This window comes from Prenolepis imparis, unplaced genomic scaffold, assembly GCF_030444845.1.
Source record: "Prenolepis imparis isolate NDT839.2.m4 unplaced genomic scaffold, iyPreImpa1.0 SCAF_14, whole genome shotgun sequence".
Lineage (NCBI taxonomy): Eukaryota > Metazoa > Arthropoda > Insecta > Hymenoptera > Formicidae > Prenolepis > Prenolepis imparis.
The window spans coordinates 2,135,435-2,155,639 of record NW_028141172.1 but is presented as its reverse complement, the minus strand read 5'-3'; the positions used below and the strand labels follow the sequence as shown (position 1 = coordinate 2,155,639).

At 35.8% G+C, this 20,205-nt stretch overlaps 1 protein-coding gene and 1 long non-coding RNA gene across 6 annotated transcripts in view; one reads left to right on the top strand and one right to left on the bottom strand.

Annotated features, from left to right (window-relative positions):
- LOC145944936 (uncharacterized) overlaps positions 1-19,168 on the top strand; it is a 99,104-nt gene extending 79,936 nt beyond the window's left edge. For all 5 annotated transcript variants that reach the window (XM_083053638.1, XM_083053642.1, XM_083053641.1 and 2 more), the window contains 3 exons: positions 16,123-16,364; positions 16,547-16,679; positions 16,938-19,168. In XM_083053638.1, coding sequence (XP_082909764.1) covers positions 16,123-16,364; positions 16,547-16,679; positions 16,938-17,713 — 1,151 coding nt within the window. In that variant the 3' untranslated portion in view covers positions 17,714-19,168. The remainder of the gene's footprint in view (positions 1-16,122; positions 16,365-16,546; positions 16,680-16,937) is intronic.
- Positions 2,701-20,205, bottom strand: part of LOC145944944 (uncharacterized) — a 41,699-nt gene continuing 24,194 nt past the window's right edge. Inside the window, exons 2-4 of the long non-coding RNA XR_014426771.1 lie at positions 14,373-14,553; positions 14,223-14,264; positions 2,701-2,791 (exon numbers count right to left, since the gene is read on the bottom strand). This is a non-coding gene — a long non-coding RNA (uncharacterized LOC145944944). The remainder of the gene's footprint in view (positions 2,792-14,222; positions 14,265-14,372; positions 14,554-20,205) is intronic.

Sequence of the window (20,205 nt, the reverse complement as noted above, 5' to 3'; positions counted from 1 at the left end):
ATTTTTTTTTAATTTGAGATATTAATTATTTCATTGTATAGAAATTTTACTTGATGATCGGGGTCTATGATTCAAATGTATAAAAAAAGGTTTAATATATTAAAAATATAGAACTTAAATAATTAATAAAAATAAAAATTTTGAAAAATAAAAAAAAATAAACGTTTTTAATACAATTAATATCTCAAACAGTACAAAACATTTAATAATAATGATAATATACATTATGATTAAATGTAATTAATAACGCGTCTCGATTCACGCAATAAAATATACAGATACAAAGATTTTGCCTGACATACGTCAGGATGTTTTCGTGTTTTCGCGATGTTTCTCACTACACGCGGAAAAAGTTCATCAAACCCCGACGACGACGTAATCCAGCATGAGAGCGAAACATGATAAATTGCAGTACGTTTGTATATAAAGCGCGGTTTCTCCCCTCCCCCTTCCCTCATCCGCGCCCGCGCAAATATTTGATGCGCGTGTGATTAATTGCGGTTGCCTAATTACCAGTGTACAGCTCAAAATTGCACCTGCATGCATGCGGGATATCCCGGAGAATCGTCGCGGCCTCCGAGTTCTTTGATCTCGTTCATTTGCTTTCGTTTCTCGAAAATATCACTGGCCTTGTTTTCTTCATGGCTCTTTGCTTCAAATACGTATTTAATTTTTATAAATATAAATGTATATTCGACTTTTCAATTATTTTATCATTAATATTCCATATTTCAGTAAAAGAGGAGATTAATTTTTGTAATATATCCCAATATTTTCTACAAATATTTTCGACTATTCTCTTTAATCTTAAGAACAAAGACGTGTTTTAATCCTTAAAGATGTAGACGCAAGAAGAAGAATTATATAATGAAAAGGCGAAAAATTAAAAAATTGAGAAAAAAATCGACAAAATATAAAAGAACAAAGGACACTACGATGCAGTAACTGCGATATCTGGCGAACAGTCTGCGCATAGAAGAGACGAGGAGATGCATTATATACAGAAGACATTATCGCACGCTCTTTGGAGATGGAACGAGAACGATATACCGGGAGATACTCTAATGCAGCTTGTTATTGCGTTCAACGTGCAACAATGCTCGCTCACGCTCGAGCGAGCACAAATATGCCCCACGTCGCGTCGGGCTGCTCTAAGACGCTACGCGGGTGAATCGATCGTTTGGTTTCTCGCGTCGCCTGTTCCGTGTTCCCGGTAAATTGTGCGCAAGTCATTACCGATGGCATTGTCACGTATGTACGCCGAAGCCTGGCTCGCGGGAAAGATTACGCAATTCGCTTTTGACACTAGTCGTAAATCGTCGTCGCGGAAGCGAACTACCCGCGAGCGATCCAGGAGAGTCGATAATTAGTGATGGGATTAAGTATGTTATAAGTAGGATCAAATTTCTTTGCATGTGATTTCTAAACTCTCCATCATTAAGGTCCATAAATTACGTAAAGTTTTTGAGGGAAGGAGGTCAGCGTTTTCTGACGCTTTTTCTTACGTGAGGGAGGGGGAGAGTTAACTAGTTCTTACGTAAGACTATTTTAAATGTTTCCTCTAAGATAAAATCTATTAAAATTATATTTCGTGAAAAGTTTTTCATTCATTGATTGATCGTTTTTATTAATTGATTTTAACTTTTATAAAAATAATGAAAATGTAACTTTATTTTGCGGAAAAAGACTTACTTTGGTACGATAAGTATATATTCAAATTTCATATCATTCACGTTTAATTAATTCTTTCCTTTTCTAAAAAAGATATGTAAAATCGATACTCGCATATATCGAAGTTTATTGTTGTCGCTTTTCCGCGATGCTCATTAGCTGTCAAGATTCGCGTTGTGCGTTATATTCGTAGCATCGAGAGACTGTCATCGCGAGGGTTAGTAGTTTGACAGTTTGTTCAAAATAAAATAAAATAAAATAATGATATTAGTTTTAAATAATATATCATAATACTTTAAACTCGATTAATATTTTTGACAATTACCAGCTGATTTCTGTCAAAAAATATTAATCGCGGATAAAGTATTAAATAACATATTATTTAAAACATATTATTTTATTTTATTTTATTTTGAACAAACTGTTAAACTACTAATCCTCGCGATAACAGCCTCTCGATGCTACGAATATAATGCACAATGCAAATCGAAACAGTCAATCAGCATCACGGAAAAGATGCAACAATACTTGCGAGAATCGACTTAACATGCCTTTTTTTAGAAAGGGATGTTATAATATTTTAAATTCGATTAATATTTTTGACAATTACCAGCTAATTTTTGTCAAAAAATATTAATCGCAAATAAGATATTATATAACATATTATTTAAAATATTACTATTTTAATATTTTCAACATATTATATTACATACATCTCCATATTATCGCTATAGAAATGTTATAAAATAAATTTCTCACTCACCGATACGTATAATAACGGAGTTGTAGTACACAGCACACATTGATCTGAAAACAAAATTCAATATTCAAATTATTTATATACATATATGTGTGTCAAATATCTCATAAACAATGCAGTTTAGAAAAAAGTTTTCATATTGCATACCTCACAGTTGCCCCGATGTCGCCCGATGCCTCCCCGGGCCTCCTCCTCCTCTCTTGGTCCTTCGTAGCACTCACGGCACTCGCGAAAACACGAATAATTACGATTGTCCGACACCTTACACGGCACTCCCGAAACGTGAAACTTTACACGGAACTCCCGACGCGCGAAACTTTACACGGCACTCCCGACACGACGCGTAAATCGCAATGCTACCTGTAACAAATAAAATACATGCATATATTAGAATAATCTTGTTATTTCGCATTATAACATACACAATATAAATATAAATATGTAAGCTAGAATATAATTAATTTGCTAATATAATTAATTTTTAAAATAATACGTTTTAAATAATATGTTATAATATTTTAAACTCGATAATATTTTTGACAGTTACCTGATTTCTGTCAAAAAATATTAATCGAGGATAAAGTATTATAAATTATAACATATTATTTACAACATATTACTATTTTAATTTTTATAACATTATTTTAAAATTTAATTAGCAAATTTTCGCTTTATTAATATTTTTTGACAGAAATCAGCTGATTAATGCGTTAATTTGCTAATTAATTTTTAAAATAATATATTTTAAAAATTAAAATAATATAATATGTTTAAAATAATGTGTTATAATACTTTTAAACTCGATTAATATTTTTGACAGTTATCAGCTGATTTCTGTCAAAAAATATTAATCGAAAATAAGATATTATAACATATTATTTACAACATATTACTATTTTAATTTTCATAACATCTTTTTATTTTAAAATTTAATTAGTAAATTAACGCTTTAATCAAATAATTTCTGTAAAAAAATATGAATCAAGTTTAAATAAACTTTATATTATTTTTTTTTAATATCATTTTTTTAATACAAAACCGAAGAATATCGCGCGCTTGGGTTATTCTAGTATTTCGAAAAAAGGATTAAACTATTAGAAAATCTTATGATTCCTTATATAGGGGAATGGGGAAAATCGAAAATCATAAAAAAACCTTATATAATTTAGGGATGGCCTTTTACATTAAAAAAAAATAGTACTTATATTAAATATTATTTCTCATGATTATTTTTCGAATCGTAGAAAATGAAACTTGATCATTGGATTCGACTTGAATCCAATTTTTAAGTACATATATTAAACTTGATCCCATCACTAGCGCTAATCCGTTCATTAAAATCCGGGAACATCTTCTGTGCGGAGATTCGCGAATTCTAAAGGACCCGTATATATATCGTGACTCTGTTTCTGCATTCTCCGCGGATCATTGTAAGATGAGGGACTCGAGTCGCCTAACGACGTCATTATTATCACGCGGGATGTAGTTCTTAGTACGTGCTCGACGTTGCTCCTAGACCTTCGACTTACAAGAAAAGCGACTTGCGCGAATCTCGGACTTTTCGGTAAAGCATTGAGGAACCCAGGATTTAGTGTGTGTCTTCAAGGCAGAATTTTTCATGAATTTTCTTTATTCCAAAGATTTTCTTTGCAAACGTAATTACACAAAAAAAAATGTGTCCTCTGATATGTCAAAGCTGCTACAATTAAAAATTTCTTTAAAAAGTCTTCAAATTTTTCCAGAAGTTTTCAAAGGTTTTGACGCCATTCTTATATGTTAGATATTTTTTTCAGCTATGTGAACCTAGCACCCGACTTTTTAAAAATTAATTTTTTTAAACCGGAAAATGATAGCATTTCGTTTGTAGTTGTTTGTAGTAACAATAATTTTGTTTGTAGTTTTATCAATTAATAAATAAAAAAAATTTTTTTAATGACTCGCACCCGACATTGAGATATCGCAAATCCGCTTTCGCAGTCTTCTTTAGAATCGTGTGTAGTTGTTTGTAGTGATTTTCCTTTCGTTTGTAGTTGAGCGGTTCAAAAGTTATAAACAAACGAAAGGAAAATCACTACAAACAACTACAAACGATTCTAAAGAAAACTGCGCAAGCGAATTTGAAAAATCTTAAAAATTGACAAAGTTAGCTCTTGGACGAATAAACAATTGTTTATAACTTTTGAACCGCTCAACTACAAACGAAAGTAAAATCACTACAAACAACTACAAATAATTCTAAAGAAGACTGCGCAAGCGGATTTGCGATATCTTTAAAATAAACAAATTTACCTCTTGGACGAATAAGCAATTGTTTATAACTTTTGAACCGCTCAACTACGAACGAAAGGAAAATCACTACAAACAACTACGAACGATTCTAAAAAAGACTGCGCAAGTGGATTTGCGATATCTTTAAAATTAACAAATTTACCTCTTGGAAGAATAAACAATTGTTTATAACTTTTGAACCGCTCAACTACAAACAAAAGGAAAATCACTACAAACAACTACAAACGATTTTAAAAAAGACTGCGCAAGCGGATTTGAAAAATCTTAAAAATTGACAAAGTTAGCTCTTGGACGAATAAACAATTGTTTATAACTTTTGAATCGCTCAACTACAAACGAAAGGAAAATCACTACAAACAACTACAAACGATTCTAAAGAAGACTGCGCAAGCGGATTTGAAAAATCTTAAAAATTGACAAAGTTAGCTCTTGGACGAATAAACAATTGTTTAACTTTTGAACCGCTCAACTACAAACAAAAGGAAAATCACTACAAACAACTACAAACGATTTTAAAAAAGACTGCGCAAGCGGATTTAAAAAATCTTAAAAATTGACAAAGTTAGCTCTTGGACGAATAAACAATTGTTTATAACTTTTGAATCGCTCAACTACAAACGAAAGGAAAATCACTACAAACAACTACAAACGATTTTAAAAAAGACTGCGCAAGCGGATTTGAAAAATCTTAAAAATTGACAAAGTTAGCTCTTGGACGAATAAACAATTGTTTAACTTTTGAACCGCTCAACTACAAACAAAAGAAAAATCACTACAAACAACTACAAACGATTCTAAAGAAGCGGATTTGCGATATCACAATGTCGGGTGCGAGTCATTAAAAAAATTTTTTTTATTTATTGATAAAACTACAAATAAAATTATTGTTACTACAAACAACTACAAACGAAATGCTATCATTTTCCGTCTCAAAAAATTAATTTTTAAAAAGTCGGGTGCTAGGTTCACATAGCTCATCGTGTGCGAATATTTATTTATTACTTTATCAATAGAATTTATTATTTAAATATTTGTAAATGAAATTAAAAAAAAATTGTTGTAAGAAATAATAACATTATTAATGCTATTATCGCGATATTTGTCGAAATTATTCAAACGAGGAATAAAAGCGTGCAGGAATGAAAAGAGTTCGGACGCGTTACTATTGTCGCTTATATCGGACGGATAATCACTGAAATCGGCTGACCAGCGCTACTTTCTATCCCTGATTAATCGCCAGACTCGGAAAAAATCACTTTCTCATTATTATTGCATATTATATGCGCGTATAATATGACTCATTTGAGCGAGATTTGTTAAATAATTTTGTCGAAACGCTCATATATACATGATGTCAAATGATATAAAACTTTTTAGGGATAGAAAGTAGCACTGGTCAGCCGATTTCAGTGATTATCCGTCCGATATAAGCGACAATAGTAACGCGTCCGAACTCTTTTCATCCCTGCACGCTTTTATTCCTCGTTCGAATAATTTCGACAAATATCGCGATAATAGCATTAATAATGTTATCATTTCTTAAAACAATTTTTTAAAAATTTTATTTACAAATATTTAAATAATAAATTCTATTGATAAAGTAATAAAATATTATTTGCACACGACGAGCTATGTGAACCTAGCACCCGACTTTTTAAAAATTAATTTTTTAAAACGGAAAATGATAGCATTTCGTTTGTAGTTGTTTGTAGTAACAATAATTTCGTTTGTAGTTTTATCAATTAATAAATAAAATAATTTTTTTAAATGACTCGCACCCGACATTGTGATATCGCAAATCCGCTTGCGCAGTCTTCTTTAGAATCGTTTGTAGTTGTTTGTAGTGATTTTCCTTTCGTTTGTAGTTGAGCGGTTCAAAAGTTATAAACAATTGTTTATGCGTCCAAGAGCTAACTTTGTCAATTTTTAAGATTTTTCAAATCCGCTTGCGCAGTCTTCTTTAGAATCGTTTGTAGTTGTTTGTAGTAATTTTCCTTTCGTTTGTAGTTGAGCAGTTCAAAAGTTATAAACAATTGTTTATTCGTCTAAGAGATAAATTTGTTAATTTTAAAGATATCGCAAATCCGCTTGCGCAGTCTTTTTTAGAATCGTTTGTAGTTGTTTGTAGTGATTTTCCTTTCGTTTGTAGTTGAGCGGTTCAAAAGTTATAAACAATTGTTTATTCGTCCAAGAACTAACTTTGTCAATTTTTAAGATTTTTCAAATTCGCTTGCGCAGTTTTCTTTAGAATCGTTTGTAGTTGTTTGTAGTAATTTTCCTTTCGTTTGTTTATAACTTTTGAACCGCTCAACTACAAACGAAAGGAAAATCACTACAAACAACTACAAACGATTCTAAAAAAGACTGCGCAAGCGGATTTGCGATATCTCAATGTCGGGTGCGAGTCATTTAAAAAATTTTTTTTATTTATTAATCGATAAAACTACAAACAAAATTATTGTTACTACAAACAACTACAAACAAAATGCTATCATTTTCCGGTTTAAAAAATTAATTTTTAAAAAGTCGGGTGCTAGGTTTACATAGCTATTTTTTTCAAGTAGGTATATAAGCATATCCAAAAATAATTTTATATATAGCTCAAAATATATTCAAAAAATCTATTTTTTTTTTAAATATAAAGAGTTGTGATATTATAATCAATCTCAAGTGCACTCTTTCTCTTTCTCTCAATTTTGAAATTAATTTTTAAAAATCTAAATAATTTACTCTAATAAATTTGATCATAAATTTTGAAAAATGGAGAAAAAAAAATAAATTTTGCCTGCATGATCTCCTCTATATACAATAAATTTACATTTTTCTCCAAATTGCGTTCGTGTAAAAATTTTTTTTAAGCAATTCGTTTTTAAGCTTTCGTTTTTAGCAATTTCGCTGACCGAGGGCTAAAACTGGAAAGAGTTAAATTGCGCGCGATTGACTTTTGCGGCCTTTTGACACGCGATCTGGCATCGGGGAAAAAAAAAGGGAATCCGATAGCCGGAGAGTTGCCGGGATGTGATGCATCGCGACTCTCTCTCCGGTGTATCCCAATTTATATAGAGCTCCCTCGCGAATTACTTAGCGAGATAAAATCGGAGTATCGACGGGGCTAGATTTGTACTATGGTCCAGCTGCGATCGGACACGAATCATACGACGTATGTAACTAACGCGCGAACTTGTTTGCGTGCGTCGTTCGTTTAACGTTTCTTGAATAATTCAGCTGATGCCCGATGCCTGCCGGTCGACACTTTCAAATACAATACGTTGATATGTATTACTTGTTTCGGATTCGGAATTATTCAATCAACACTCGGGAATTAATTGGAACAAATGGAACATGCAATAATAATTTTGGAAAATTGCTGAAAAAAATTTGTTGCACCAAAATCCAAAAATGCTATTTATGTCATGTGACGATAATTGAATGTAATTCTCAGAGGTTTAGCTTGGAAATTGGAAACTTAATTGAAATTTTGTCGTACGCGATAATAAAGTCTGTTTTTTTTTAAATATATACAGTGAACTAATTCGATCGATAATACTCGCGGTATACAAATTGCGAAATTTTTACATTGTTCGATTTAATGCGCGAAAAGAAAGGGATCAAAAGGGACGTTCGTGCTCAGACGTTAAATTAAATTCCAGCTATATGCACCACATGTGTTGCACTGTGTGTTCCACTTTTAATACCCCGGCATTAATAACGCATCGCGTTCGGGAAAGATATACGCGATAACGTCGATACACGTCCCTCCCCCCGCGGCGTTATGAAAATTCGCGTAAACACACGACATTATTTTCGTGCATTATTTCGCATATTTCGTAAGCATCTCGCACCGTGGCATTAATCATTTTTATGAATTACGAGGCCACGGTTCGCTAATACGCTTTTATTTACGAACAAAGCGCAAACCCAGCCTCCTCCATCCCCCTCCCTCCCCTATCTCGGCAGATTTTATTCAGCGCGGAATTATAAAATTAATCGTTTTCCGACAATGTCAAAAGCAATACACGATTGGATATCGCGTTAGATTTAATCGCCGTAATACGACCTCGATCGATGTATCATGCGATATATATTTCGATACATCGAGTACATCGCGAATTCCTGAAATACCCGGGGATCGTTAGCGAAATATAATATTTACAAAATAGAGGCTGAAAGTTTTACATTAACATTTTATCTCGTTGCAAAAGAGAGAGAGAGAGAGCAAGATGTTTTTTAATAAAGCGAAATATCATGGTTACAACGTGGTTATTAAAAATGCCTGCATTTTCTTTCCCTTTTTTTATATATATTATATATCCATCTATTTATACATATACATCCATTTATATATAGTGCTCTGTTTATTATTATACGTTAAGTGATCTTTAACGTATCCTCTTTATTCGCGATATTCCCGCTTGAGAGTTTCATACACGAAAAATCCGCGATAAAAGAATAATACGTGACGATTTAGGTCACGAGCAAGTCTGAGAGGCCATTGGATTTCGAGAGGGGTAAAATAAGGAAAAGTAAAAAAGAATTAGAAGCAAAGCTGAATGAAAAGAGATAGGTAGCTCGATCGAATCGCGACGGAAACTTCGCGATTTCGCGCGTTTGAGCGTGTAATTTGCGCGGCTATCGTCGAGTAAACGCATAAGGGTTTCCGGCGGAATTTAATATTAATACAGGACGTTCGAATTTCGAGAATACCGTCCGAGTCTGCGATATCGGATGACCGATCCAATTCCCTGCGAGAGCGATGACAAGAGATCCCCCCGTATCCCGTAGGAATGCGCGTTCCCTCGGTTTAGAGCATGCGCGAAGTTAAGGAACGAGGAGAGACGAGAAATGCACCTATGCACACGCGAAAACGAACGAAGCGAGCGAGCTGACAAGCTCTGCCATTGTTGTTGTTGTTCCTATTTTTTTAATTAATTCCGGATCGCAGGGAAATGTACCCTCCCCCTTTCCTTCCCCCTGCGGCTTCCACCGTTGAGAAATTCTGCCGGATCCGATTTTAATTAATTCATCGCGCGTTTCGAAGATAGACGGAGATAGAATATACACGCGTACGTATGTAGACGTAAGACGGGAGGAAGTGAGGAAAGAAGAATAATTGTGTAGAGGTAAAATAGAGAATTACAGGGCACGAAGGTGTGAAAATTATAACAGAGAGAAAAATGTGCAAGATACAGATGTGCCCCAGACACGTATTTCCGCACAAACTTCCCTTTATTTAGTCGGCTAAGCGTCTAGTTGAAACGAGTCACAATAAAGTTAATTAAAAAAAGAGAATTAAAACCCAAAAATAATCACTATCTTAAATAATTGCGATTAACGATAGAATTTGATCGAGCTACTCTGTTCACAAAAAAATTCGCGAAAAATCTAATATACAAACGGACGATAACCGCTGATGAACAGCTATCACCATCGCGGATAACGAGACGGATTAAATACTAAAAAAAAAATGTTGACTGTAATTGTTTATACAAACCGTTAGATCGGTGTAGCGCGTGGGGCGGAAATTTATTGGACGTCAACCGAAAAAAAAGAAAGAAAAATACAGATCGGAATACATATCGAATTCCGTAAATCGCGGAGATTGCGACGACTCGGAAAGGGGCGGGAAAATCGCCCTCGTTGTCTTCGCTATCGGACTCGCTACGTAACGAGTTTGCTGTAACCGGCGGAAGAGGGATGGGGGAGGGGGAGTACGGTCTTCCGGGAGGACGCGGGCAAATATTTCGGGTCCGTCCGCGTGCACAGCGTGGTGCATTCTGGCGCGGCTCCGGTGCATAAATTTCGGACGTGCCGGCTATGGTTTATACCGGCGGGATTAAATAACTTGACCCACTGGCAACATATCACCGGGCCGTGTACGGACACGGCACGCGTGTCCGCCGCGCGTACATATGTGTGTGTGTGTGTGTGTATACATGCATACGTGCACCCCGGAACCGAGGAAATACGCGCGGCGCTTCTCTCTCGCGTGCGTCAATTTTTGTGAATTTTTTTTTTCTTTTTTATTATTCGTACAGTACTCGACGCGCACTTTTGTATCTTCGTTATCGCCATTGTCGTCGTTATCACGATTTTTCGCCGTTATTATTAGCGCTATTGTGCAAAACGCTGAAATTATTAACGGTTAATAACGACGTTGTCGATTGATATCGAATATCAAACTGGCACCATTCAAGGTTCGTTAATATAGATTATTGAGTGTGAGGGAAGAAACAATGCAAAACTTGCTTTCAAATGCCATTTTCATTCTAGCCTTCTTTTTTACCTAAACCGTTTGGTGGAAAAAGCTATATTGATACGCGACGACCGGGTTGATGTCGAAGTAATGGTGGTGAAATGCCCCTTAAGCACAACGCGAACCGGCTGCCAATATCCACGGAATGCATTCGAGGCACCACCCGTCAGACTTGCCGACAAGAAACGAGGTCGGGAAATCCCCGGCCACTTCCGGCGAAATGTCCGAAGCCCCCCGTAGCATAACCGGATTGTAGTTTGATTAAGCGAGATCGCGTGTTGCGAACGGTGAACCATCCTCGAGCGAGCTATCCCTTACGTGAGAGCCAAGAGAGAGCCCCAATAAGACGAATCAAGTTTGTCAACTCTGATCCGAGGCACTTTCAAAGGACCGGTGCACGTGCGTTACCTTCCGGGGAATGAAAGAGAATGCAATGACCCGGCAACTTTCGGCCCTCTCCCCCTTTGACGGCGGATTGTAATTACCGTTGATGAACCGGCTTTCTCGATGCTCGGCGAAGGACGAGCAAATCAGCCAAGGGATCGCGGAGGAAATGTGACCTGAATAGGATATAAACCGAGTTGTCAGACACGTGAGGAGACGCACATGTGTTGATTCTATAATAATACGTAATAAATTATATTGGTCTCTCTCTTTATAATCTATCTCAATAAATGTCTAGTGAGATGTCGACGTATATTTTCTTTTATATTAATCACGTTGACGTAGGAAACTAAAATTAGATGGGAATAAATCGCATTACGTGAAAAATCTAAATTCGACCTTTAAAGGAAAATTTACACGCTTTTAAAAGAAGTTTTAAAAAAATCGAGAATTCTACTGAAATTAAAGGAATAAGATGGTAAAGCGACTAAGACCGGAATTCGAATTAATTTGTCTCGTTAATTTGATAAAATAACACGCACACAATAATACACAATTTCTTCTCTCAATCTCTTTGCTCTCTGGATTCTCAGAGACCTCCTCGTTTTATTTATGCAGTTTCGCGAGATTATAATCGACGTGGTCTAGAATTTCTTCACTGGTGCAAGTCACGCCTTGCTTTGTCCGCCGACAGCTATGCAAACCTTTGCTCAATTAATTAACAGTAATTGCAATTTAGTCGACGAACGTGGAAACAGGGACAGAAACTGGTGGAAGTTACCCGCCGGTGTATATATATATGTTATAGCATTCGCTCGCGTAGTCAGATATTATTCGAGTACAGAAGCATATACCCAGAGGGGTGCGCACCCTCACATATACACGTTCACACACCGGGGGAATTAGCGACTGCTATAACAAAATTAATCCTTTATATTTTCACTCAAAGACAAACGCATACAATACGAAATGCACGCGCACCCCTCTCATTAACTGGATACATTTTTTGTTTATGTAGTCTGCATTATATCAAATTAAATTAATCTCTCTTTGTAGCAGAGAAGGGGGAATGCATCTAAAACGTTTCATACAAGTTTCTCGAAAAATATAAAAAAGATACTCTCTCTCTCGAGAGAGAGAGAGAGAGAGAATAAATTTATATATAATCTCTGTGAAGTCCCTATACTCGAAATTATTGTAAATCGCTGGTAATGAGAGTGCTCATTCGCTCTGCAAGTACACTGGAAAAGTTTTCCGATCGAACTTTCCGCGAATCGCTCGGTGAAACGTCTTTCGAGGTCCCCGAAGTGCGAGATTATTATTTTGTCATCGAACAATTGTTCTGTCCGGAAAAGAGGAACGGGTTTAGTATCCACGACATTGCCGCGGCAAGAGGCGGAGATCGAAAAGGGGGGAACAATTGCTTCTCTCTCATAAGCTGTCTCCCGCGTCTGCCAATCCCGTTTTTATTATAACTCGATCGTCCGTATCTTCCGTAAACCGCGCGGCCGCGCTTCGCAATATGAGCGACGTCGTTTCTCTCGATCTCGACAAATGCGGGAGATTCCCATGACGACGGCGACCGGAATGAAATCTTTATAGCTTATCGAACCGGGAGCGATATCCGGTTGCCGCGCTCCGAAACAAGAGTTATCTCTGTAATCGGCAGTCACGATCTCCGATCTTTCTCGCGCGATTCGAAACATTTCCATAAAAATATAAATAAATATATCATATATATATATATATATTTATTTATTTATATCATTATATTTATTTATTTATTTCAATATAAATATTTTAATCAACAATTAATATAACTAATATAATCATAATATATTAATATAAATAAAGACAAATAAATACATATAATTTATATTGATGAATGTAATAATGAATATGAATGTAATATGGGTGTACTCGACTCAGACTTCCATTAGATTTTGCGCTTAATTAAATTAAATTTACTTAATCCTTTTCTAAAAAAGATATGTAAAATCGATACTCGCATATGTCGAAGTTTATTATTGTCCCTTTTCCGCGATGCTCATTGGCTATCAAGGCATTCACGTTGTGCGTTATATTCGTAGCACCGCGAGGGTTAGCAGTTTGACAGTTTGTTCAAAATGAAATAAAATAAAATAATATGTTTTAAATAATATGTTAATACTTTAAACTCGATTAATATTTCTGACAGTTATCAGCTGATTTCTGTCAATAAATATTAATTACGGATAAAGTATAGTAACATATTATTTACAACATATTACTATTTTAATATTTTTAACATATTAACATTTTAAAATTTAATTAGCACAAATTAACGCTTTAATCAGATGTATGTAAACAAATATTAATTAAAGCGTTAATTTGCTAATTAAATTTTAAAATAATAATATTTTAAAAACATTAAAATAGTAATATGTTGTAAATAATATGTTATGAGGCCTTATCTGCGATTAATATTTTTTGACAGAAATCAGCTGATAACTGTCAAAAATATTAAGCGAGTTTAAAGTATTATAACATATTATTTAAAACATATTATTTTATTTTGAACAAACTGTTAAACTACTAACCCTCGCGATGACAGCCTCTCGATAGGAAAAGGTGCAACAATACTTGCGAGAATCGACTTAACGTATCTTTTTTAGAAAGGGATGTTATAATATTTTAAATTCGATTAATATTTTTCACAATTATCAGAGCTGATTTTTGTCAAAAAATATTAATCGCAGATAAGACATTATAACATGTTATTTAAAACATGTTACTATTTTAATATTTTCAACATATATATTATATATATCCCCATTACCGCTATAGAAATATTATAAAATTTTCGAAAAACAATTTCTCACTCACCGATACGTGTAATAGCGGAGTTGTAGTCCACAGCACATTGATCTGAAAACAAAAGATTCAAATTATGTATATACATAACTGTGTCGAATAGTGTGTGTCAAATATCTCATAAACAATGCAGTTTAGAAAAAAATGTTTTATTTTGCATACCTCATCATCATAGTTGCCCCGATGTCGCCCGATGCCTCCCGGGCCTCCTCCTCCTCTCTTGGTCCATGGTAGCACTCTCGACACTCGCGAAAATACGAATAATTACGATCGCCCGACACTTTACACGGCACTCCCGACTCCCGACACGACGCGTGAATCGCACTGTGTATCGCAATGCTACCTGTAACAAATAAAATACATACAAATATTAGAATAATCCTATTATTTCGCATTATAACATACACAATATAAATATGTAAGCTAGAATTAACGATAGATATACCCACGGAAAACAGATTAAGTTGGGTTATGTTGGCAAGAGATTTTGCATCCAATTTTTCGCGAAATATGCGTTTCGAACAATTACGACTACATATTAACGTTGAAATTATGATACGCGATTGATAAATATTACAATACAAAGGTTAGAAATCGTTTCTAACGATTATGCTTACTAATTAATCGCAGCGGGACGCAGCTCCAACTGCCTGATACTCGCGGCGTTTCGGTAATGGCCGAGGCTACAAACATCGGCAACTTCACTCTAATAGCGCGCGCGCGATACTATATACATGACTTAATATTAATAATTAATTAAAACTCGAAGGAGATTCGTTCGAAAAGATATAGCTTTAAAAGATATAGAAAGAAAAAGGTATTATAACATATTATTTACAACGTATTACTATTTTATAACTTTTACCATATTATTATTTTTAAATTTAATTAGCAAATTATAACATGCACAATATGAATATAAATATGTAAGCTATAATAGAATATTTAAATAGTAAATTTTCGCTTTATTAATATTTTTTGATAGAAATCAGCTGATTAAAGCGTTAATTTGCTAATTAATTTTTAAAATAATATGTTATAAAAATTAAAATAATGTTTTAAATAATATGTTATAATACTTTAAACTCGATTAACATTTTTGACAGTTATCAGCTGATTTCTGTTAAAAAATATTATTCGAAAATAAGATATTATAACATATTATTTACAACACATTACTATTTTAATTTTTTAACATTAATTTAAAATTTAATTCGCAAATTGAAACTTTAATCAACTAATTTCTGTGAAAAAATATTAATCGAATTTGAACAAACTTTATATTATTTTTTATAAGATATCGTTTTTTTAACAAAAAACCAAAGAATGGCGCGCGCTTGTGTTGTTCTAGTTTAATTGAAAAAAAAAATGTTTATACACTTTTAAAACGGAGACAGTCGAAGCTCGTATGGCTGATTCAATTCCGAGTCGGATGATACTCCCTTATGACGGGATAAACTGCTCCGTTATTGCATTCTTAACTGCAGACATTCCGAGATATGCGACGCAGACTATTATCGTGATGTAACTTCAAATTCTCGAATATGTCCGCTCTTATTTACCGATTTACGCGATTTTATCTTCAATAATATTGTAACTGAGATGCTATCTTTTCTAAACGTAACTTATTGTTATGTCCGATTGTTTGTCCTTCTTCTTATTTAATTTGTAGACAAACAAATAGCATATAGTTGGAATTTCTACTAAAACTCACTCTATTCAATAGACATATAAACTTTGTAGATCTTTGGACTTGAATTTTAAAAATGCAAAAATTAATTAAAACATTAGATTGACCTATTTCTCAAAAAAAATATTTTTTAAATAAAAGAAAAAAATCAACTTTTCGTAACATTATTTTTTAAACCAATCGCAAAGACGATGAAATGCTGGATGTGTAATCGTGTTTCAGGACTTTCTTTGGGCGGCGGACTGATAGTTCTGGCATCAGCCTTATCGGACGCGTCACTGGAGCTGCCGGGAAAGTACAGCCTGCCGTCTACGTCCGGCATGCAAATGGACGATAACGGTCTACCTCAGTATCACTATGGCTGGTGCCTTCAGCTCTCGGGATTAGCGCTGATGCTCGCGGAAGTGGCGGCCGTTTTAACCATGTCCGGCTACATGGCGCGCTTTTCCACGGTCGAGGAGATGGTGAAGTTGTCGATTAAATTGTCTGCGGTCGCGCGATTTCAGCTATGAATCCACTTGAACGCCGTAAACGCTGCGAAACGTCGTTGCGTTTAACAAAAGTGGATTCCCAGCTTAATCGCCGCGTATCTCGCAATCGCGCTTAGGGATATTCATGCTTTTTTCTTTTTTCTTTTCTCTTTTAGGTGAGAGTCATGGTGCCGGGAGCGGAGAGGAAGCTGAGGGAGCAGAGAGGCCTCAGCTCGGAATATCTCGTGAGGGCGCATCAGAAATCACCAGGACCGCAGCAGACACGACCCTTCGGTCAGCCAACCAAAAGTGGGTGAATTTATTCAACTAGAAAGGGTGTCCCTGCGTGTGATGACACTTAATGTTTACGTAAAAGATCGAAGTACCTCAGAGATATCTTATCGCAGTTTGAGCATGAAATCCGACCGGAATATCTAGATAATCTTAAAAAAAAAAAAAGCAAAAAAAATTAAGATTCCGCGGGATACCCTGTCAATAATAAATAATGCGCTACTCTTTCGCAAATCATATCTGGAGCAAAAGTAACTTAGCGCTTGTGTGCCCTAGCGCCTCAAAAAATAGCCGAAGAGGGAACGTCGTTGCTCTGCAAGTCGGCGCCCGATATCTGCGCAGGCTCAAATCCGCAGGCCATCAGTTACGTCGATAAGGCAGACCTATCCCACGTCTTGCCAGCCTATCCGGACAACAAGGGCATCGATCCGCGATACAACTTCGACAAAACCGAGGGGAACGTCGTGGATTCCCGACTGAGCGGCTTCACCGACAAGGAAGGCTTTATCGACACCCGGATCCTGTCCGACTCCAGGCAGAACATGATCGCCTTCACGGATAACAAGGAGTCGGGCCAGGAACAGCGGTACACTACCGACTTCTCCGCGAGAAGCGCCGAGAACCAGGACATCGTGGATTCAAGACTGAGCGGCTTCGCTGACAAGGAGGGTCTCCTCGATTCCAGACTGAGCGGCTACGTCGACAAGAACGAGTCCTTGCTGGACACTCCGTTCGGCTACGATACCAGATTCAACAGTCTGGCTGGCCAGACCGTGCCGATCACCCTGAAGAATCAAAACACGTCCGTGTCGGCTATTCAATCCCAGTACATATATCAAAATTTCGGGACGATACACTCGGGCATCCTCAAGGTATCGGAACCCGGCACCAGCTCCAGTTCCAATTCCAGTCAGCGCAGCATGACCCTGCAGAACCCGAAGCGCAAGTCGCAGATCGCCCAAAACACCTTCAGCACGATGGAATGCGAGAGGAAGAAGCGAGCATCCGGCCTGACCAGCAAGACGAGCTTTTACACCGGAAGTGCTGTATGACCACCACCCCCGCCTCCGACCCCGAAATAACTCCCAGAAGAGGAGACCCCACTGTAGCCCAAACTTTTGGTGCGACTGCTAATCCAGATTGGGTTGGAGGATACAGATTGCGTGCGCAAGAAAACTGAAAAAGAGAGATTTTCTACCAGCGGAGCTTATAGCTCTACGCCAATTGTACGCTTACGACAATGTGTACGAAACAAAGGAAATGCGTTCTTGTTTGCAGGTTCCTGCGGTAGACTTCAAAGAGAGTCAACTACGATTAAAATTACGCGTCTCGAGATGCAATTAATTTCAAGGGCAAAAAATTCCTAAATGTAATTCGCGTGGAGATTCAAATGTAACTTTACGCCAATAACGTTGTGAACACACACACACATATATACACACCACGCGAATCGAATGAGAGAGGTAAAGATAAACGAGATCAAAATTTCTCTTATCATTTTAGATATTGAAGGAGTAAAATAATGTCTCTGTCACACTCGTTGTTAAGATTTAACTTTAACTCGACACGTAATCGCGTCTCAGCTGCATAACCAATCAAACAAAGCTGTGTAAGATGCTCTCTTAAATGGAATCAGTGTTTTATCATTGATAAACTATGGTTTTAATTATAAGTATAGCACTACAAAATGAAATCTGTCACTAAAAGTATCAATTAGTGGTAGTAGCTGAGATTCAATCAGTGATATTTTATAAAATGTGTTTTAATATTATAATATGAGATAAATAACGATGTATTTTGTTAAAAAAAATATTTGAGTTTGTCTTGAAGTCTTCTTCATTAAAAAAAAAAATTTATTACATATGTTAAGAGTAAAGAAGTGCAATGCATAATAATTCTAAATTTAAATACTAGCCATACGAGAAATCTCACTGCCATCAATAAAACATAAAATGAAGGAACAAAGTATGAGTGTTTTCACTAAAAATCAATATAAAATACTCGCTGATCTTCGATGAAATATCGTCACTGCTTTAATGTGACATTTTCACTGATTCTTTAAGAGAGTGGGATATTAACATAGTCAATACGTTATAATACATTGGTGGTCGATATAATCAAGATACTCACGAGAGAGAGAGAGAGAGGGATACTCGGGCGAATACTTGGTATTTTTTCCTTTTTTTTTTAATAATAATAAAGAAAAGAAAATATATTGGTATCAATGCGAAATCGAGTAGTTTTCAATTGAAGATTTTTCTCTGATTTCCTGCGGCGATTTCTACGCGCTTCTTACAATTGTATCACCAATCGAGGACATATCAGAGATAAATATGTTGGTTTCGTTATTAAAGCTACTTGCTGGAAGGACTCGTATTTTCAATTCGATCTTTGCGTTTCTTCTTTATATATATATATATATATATATAAGACGATAACTCGACAGATGAAAGATGTTTTATGTGCGCCCGCATAAATACATGCATTAATATATTGTAACGATCGTAGTTGAGTGTAATAAAATATTCCTTTTCTATAAAATAATAATCTCCTTCTCTCTTCCCATTTATCATTACGTTAATACTCGCTGCAAGATCAAGAAATAAATATGATTTAATGCCTCGCAGTAATTATTATTAATTAATCACAACGTGTATAAATTTGGCGAATATTATTTTATACATCAGAGTAGAAATATTAATTGAATTCGAATTTTTTTTCAAAAATAAATTATCGATTGAATAAGATATCGTGGAAACTTATTATTGCAAAAGTTACATTCAGGGATATCTTGTGTTTCTACGAAGTCACACGGTCGATATATTCGGAGAGAAACTCGGCCGATGGTATTACAACAAATGTTACTGCATCCTCGACAGAGATGACACCGCTTTAATGTAAATTTCCTCTCTAAAGTCGAAGGGAGATCTGCAGATCGCGCGAGTCTGCACCGGCGCTCGAATTAGCGGCCGCCGCATCTAATGTTTAATTAACGCCGTATAATTGGCCGGCCAATTAGCGCACGCCGTTTAATATTAATCTGCAATTTGAATTCATTTCAATGCGTTTAAAATTTATTGAATACATAATTAATGCGGCGTGTTGCGAATGCAGATGCGAGCGCACGGAGCGGATCGCTTTATCGCGATCTTCACGAGATCTTCTCGAATCTGAAGTAAAAGGGAGTCTCAACGATATCGATCAAAAGTATCCCCGAACAAAACGTCTACGAGATGCGCTTTCATCTTATCGAATAATTGATAATTTATTTTTCGAAAACGTTTTTAATTCTGCAAAACAATGTTATTATTCGCGAACGAAGTCGCAAGAAAGGGATGCTTTGCATACGCGACGTGAAATTTTCAATGGAAACAAATTAAGCCGCAATGGAAAAGTTGATTCCCTCATTTTCCCGGGGATGCTTCTCTCTGTCTCCCTTTCCCGGCGAATTTGGTGGAATCGGCTGGAAAAGGGAACCTAGAGTCGCTCATCTCTGTCATTTTACCTGAGTTATCCGCCGCGCCAAACCAACCACTCGCCCCAC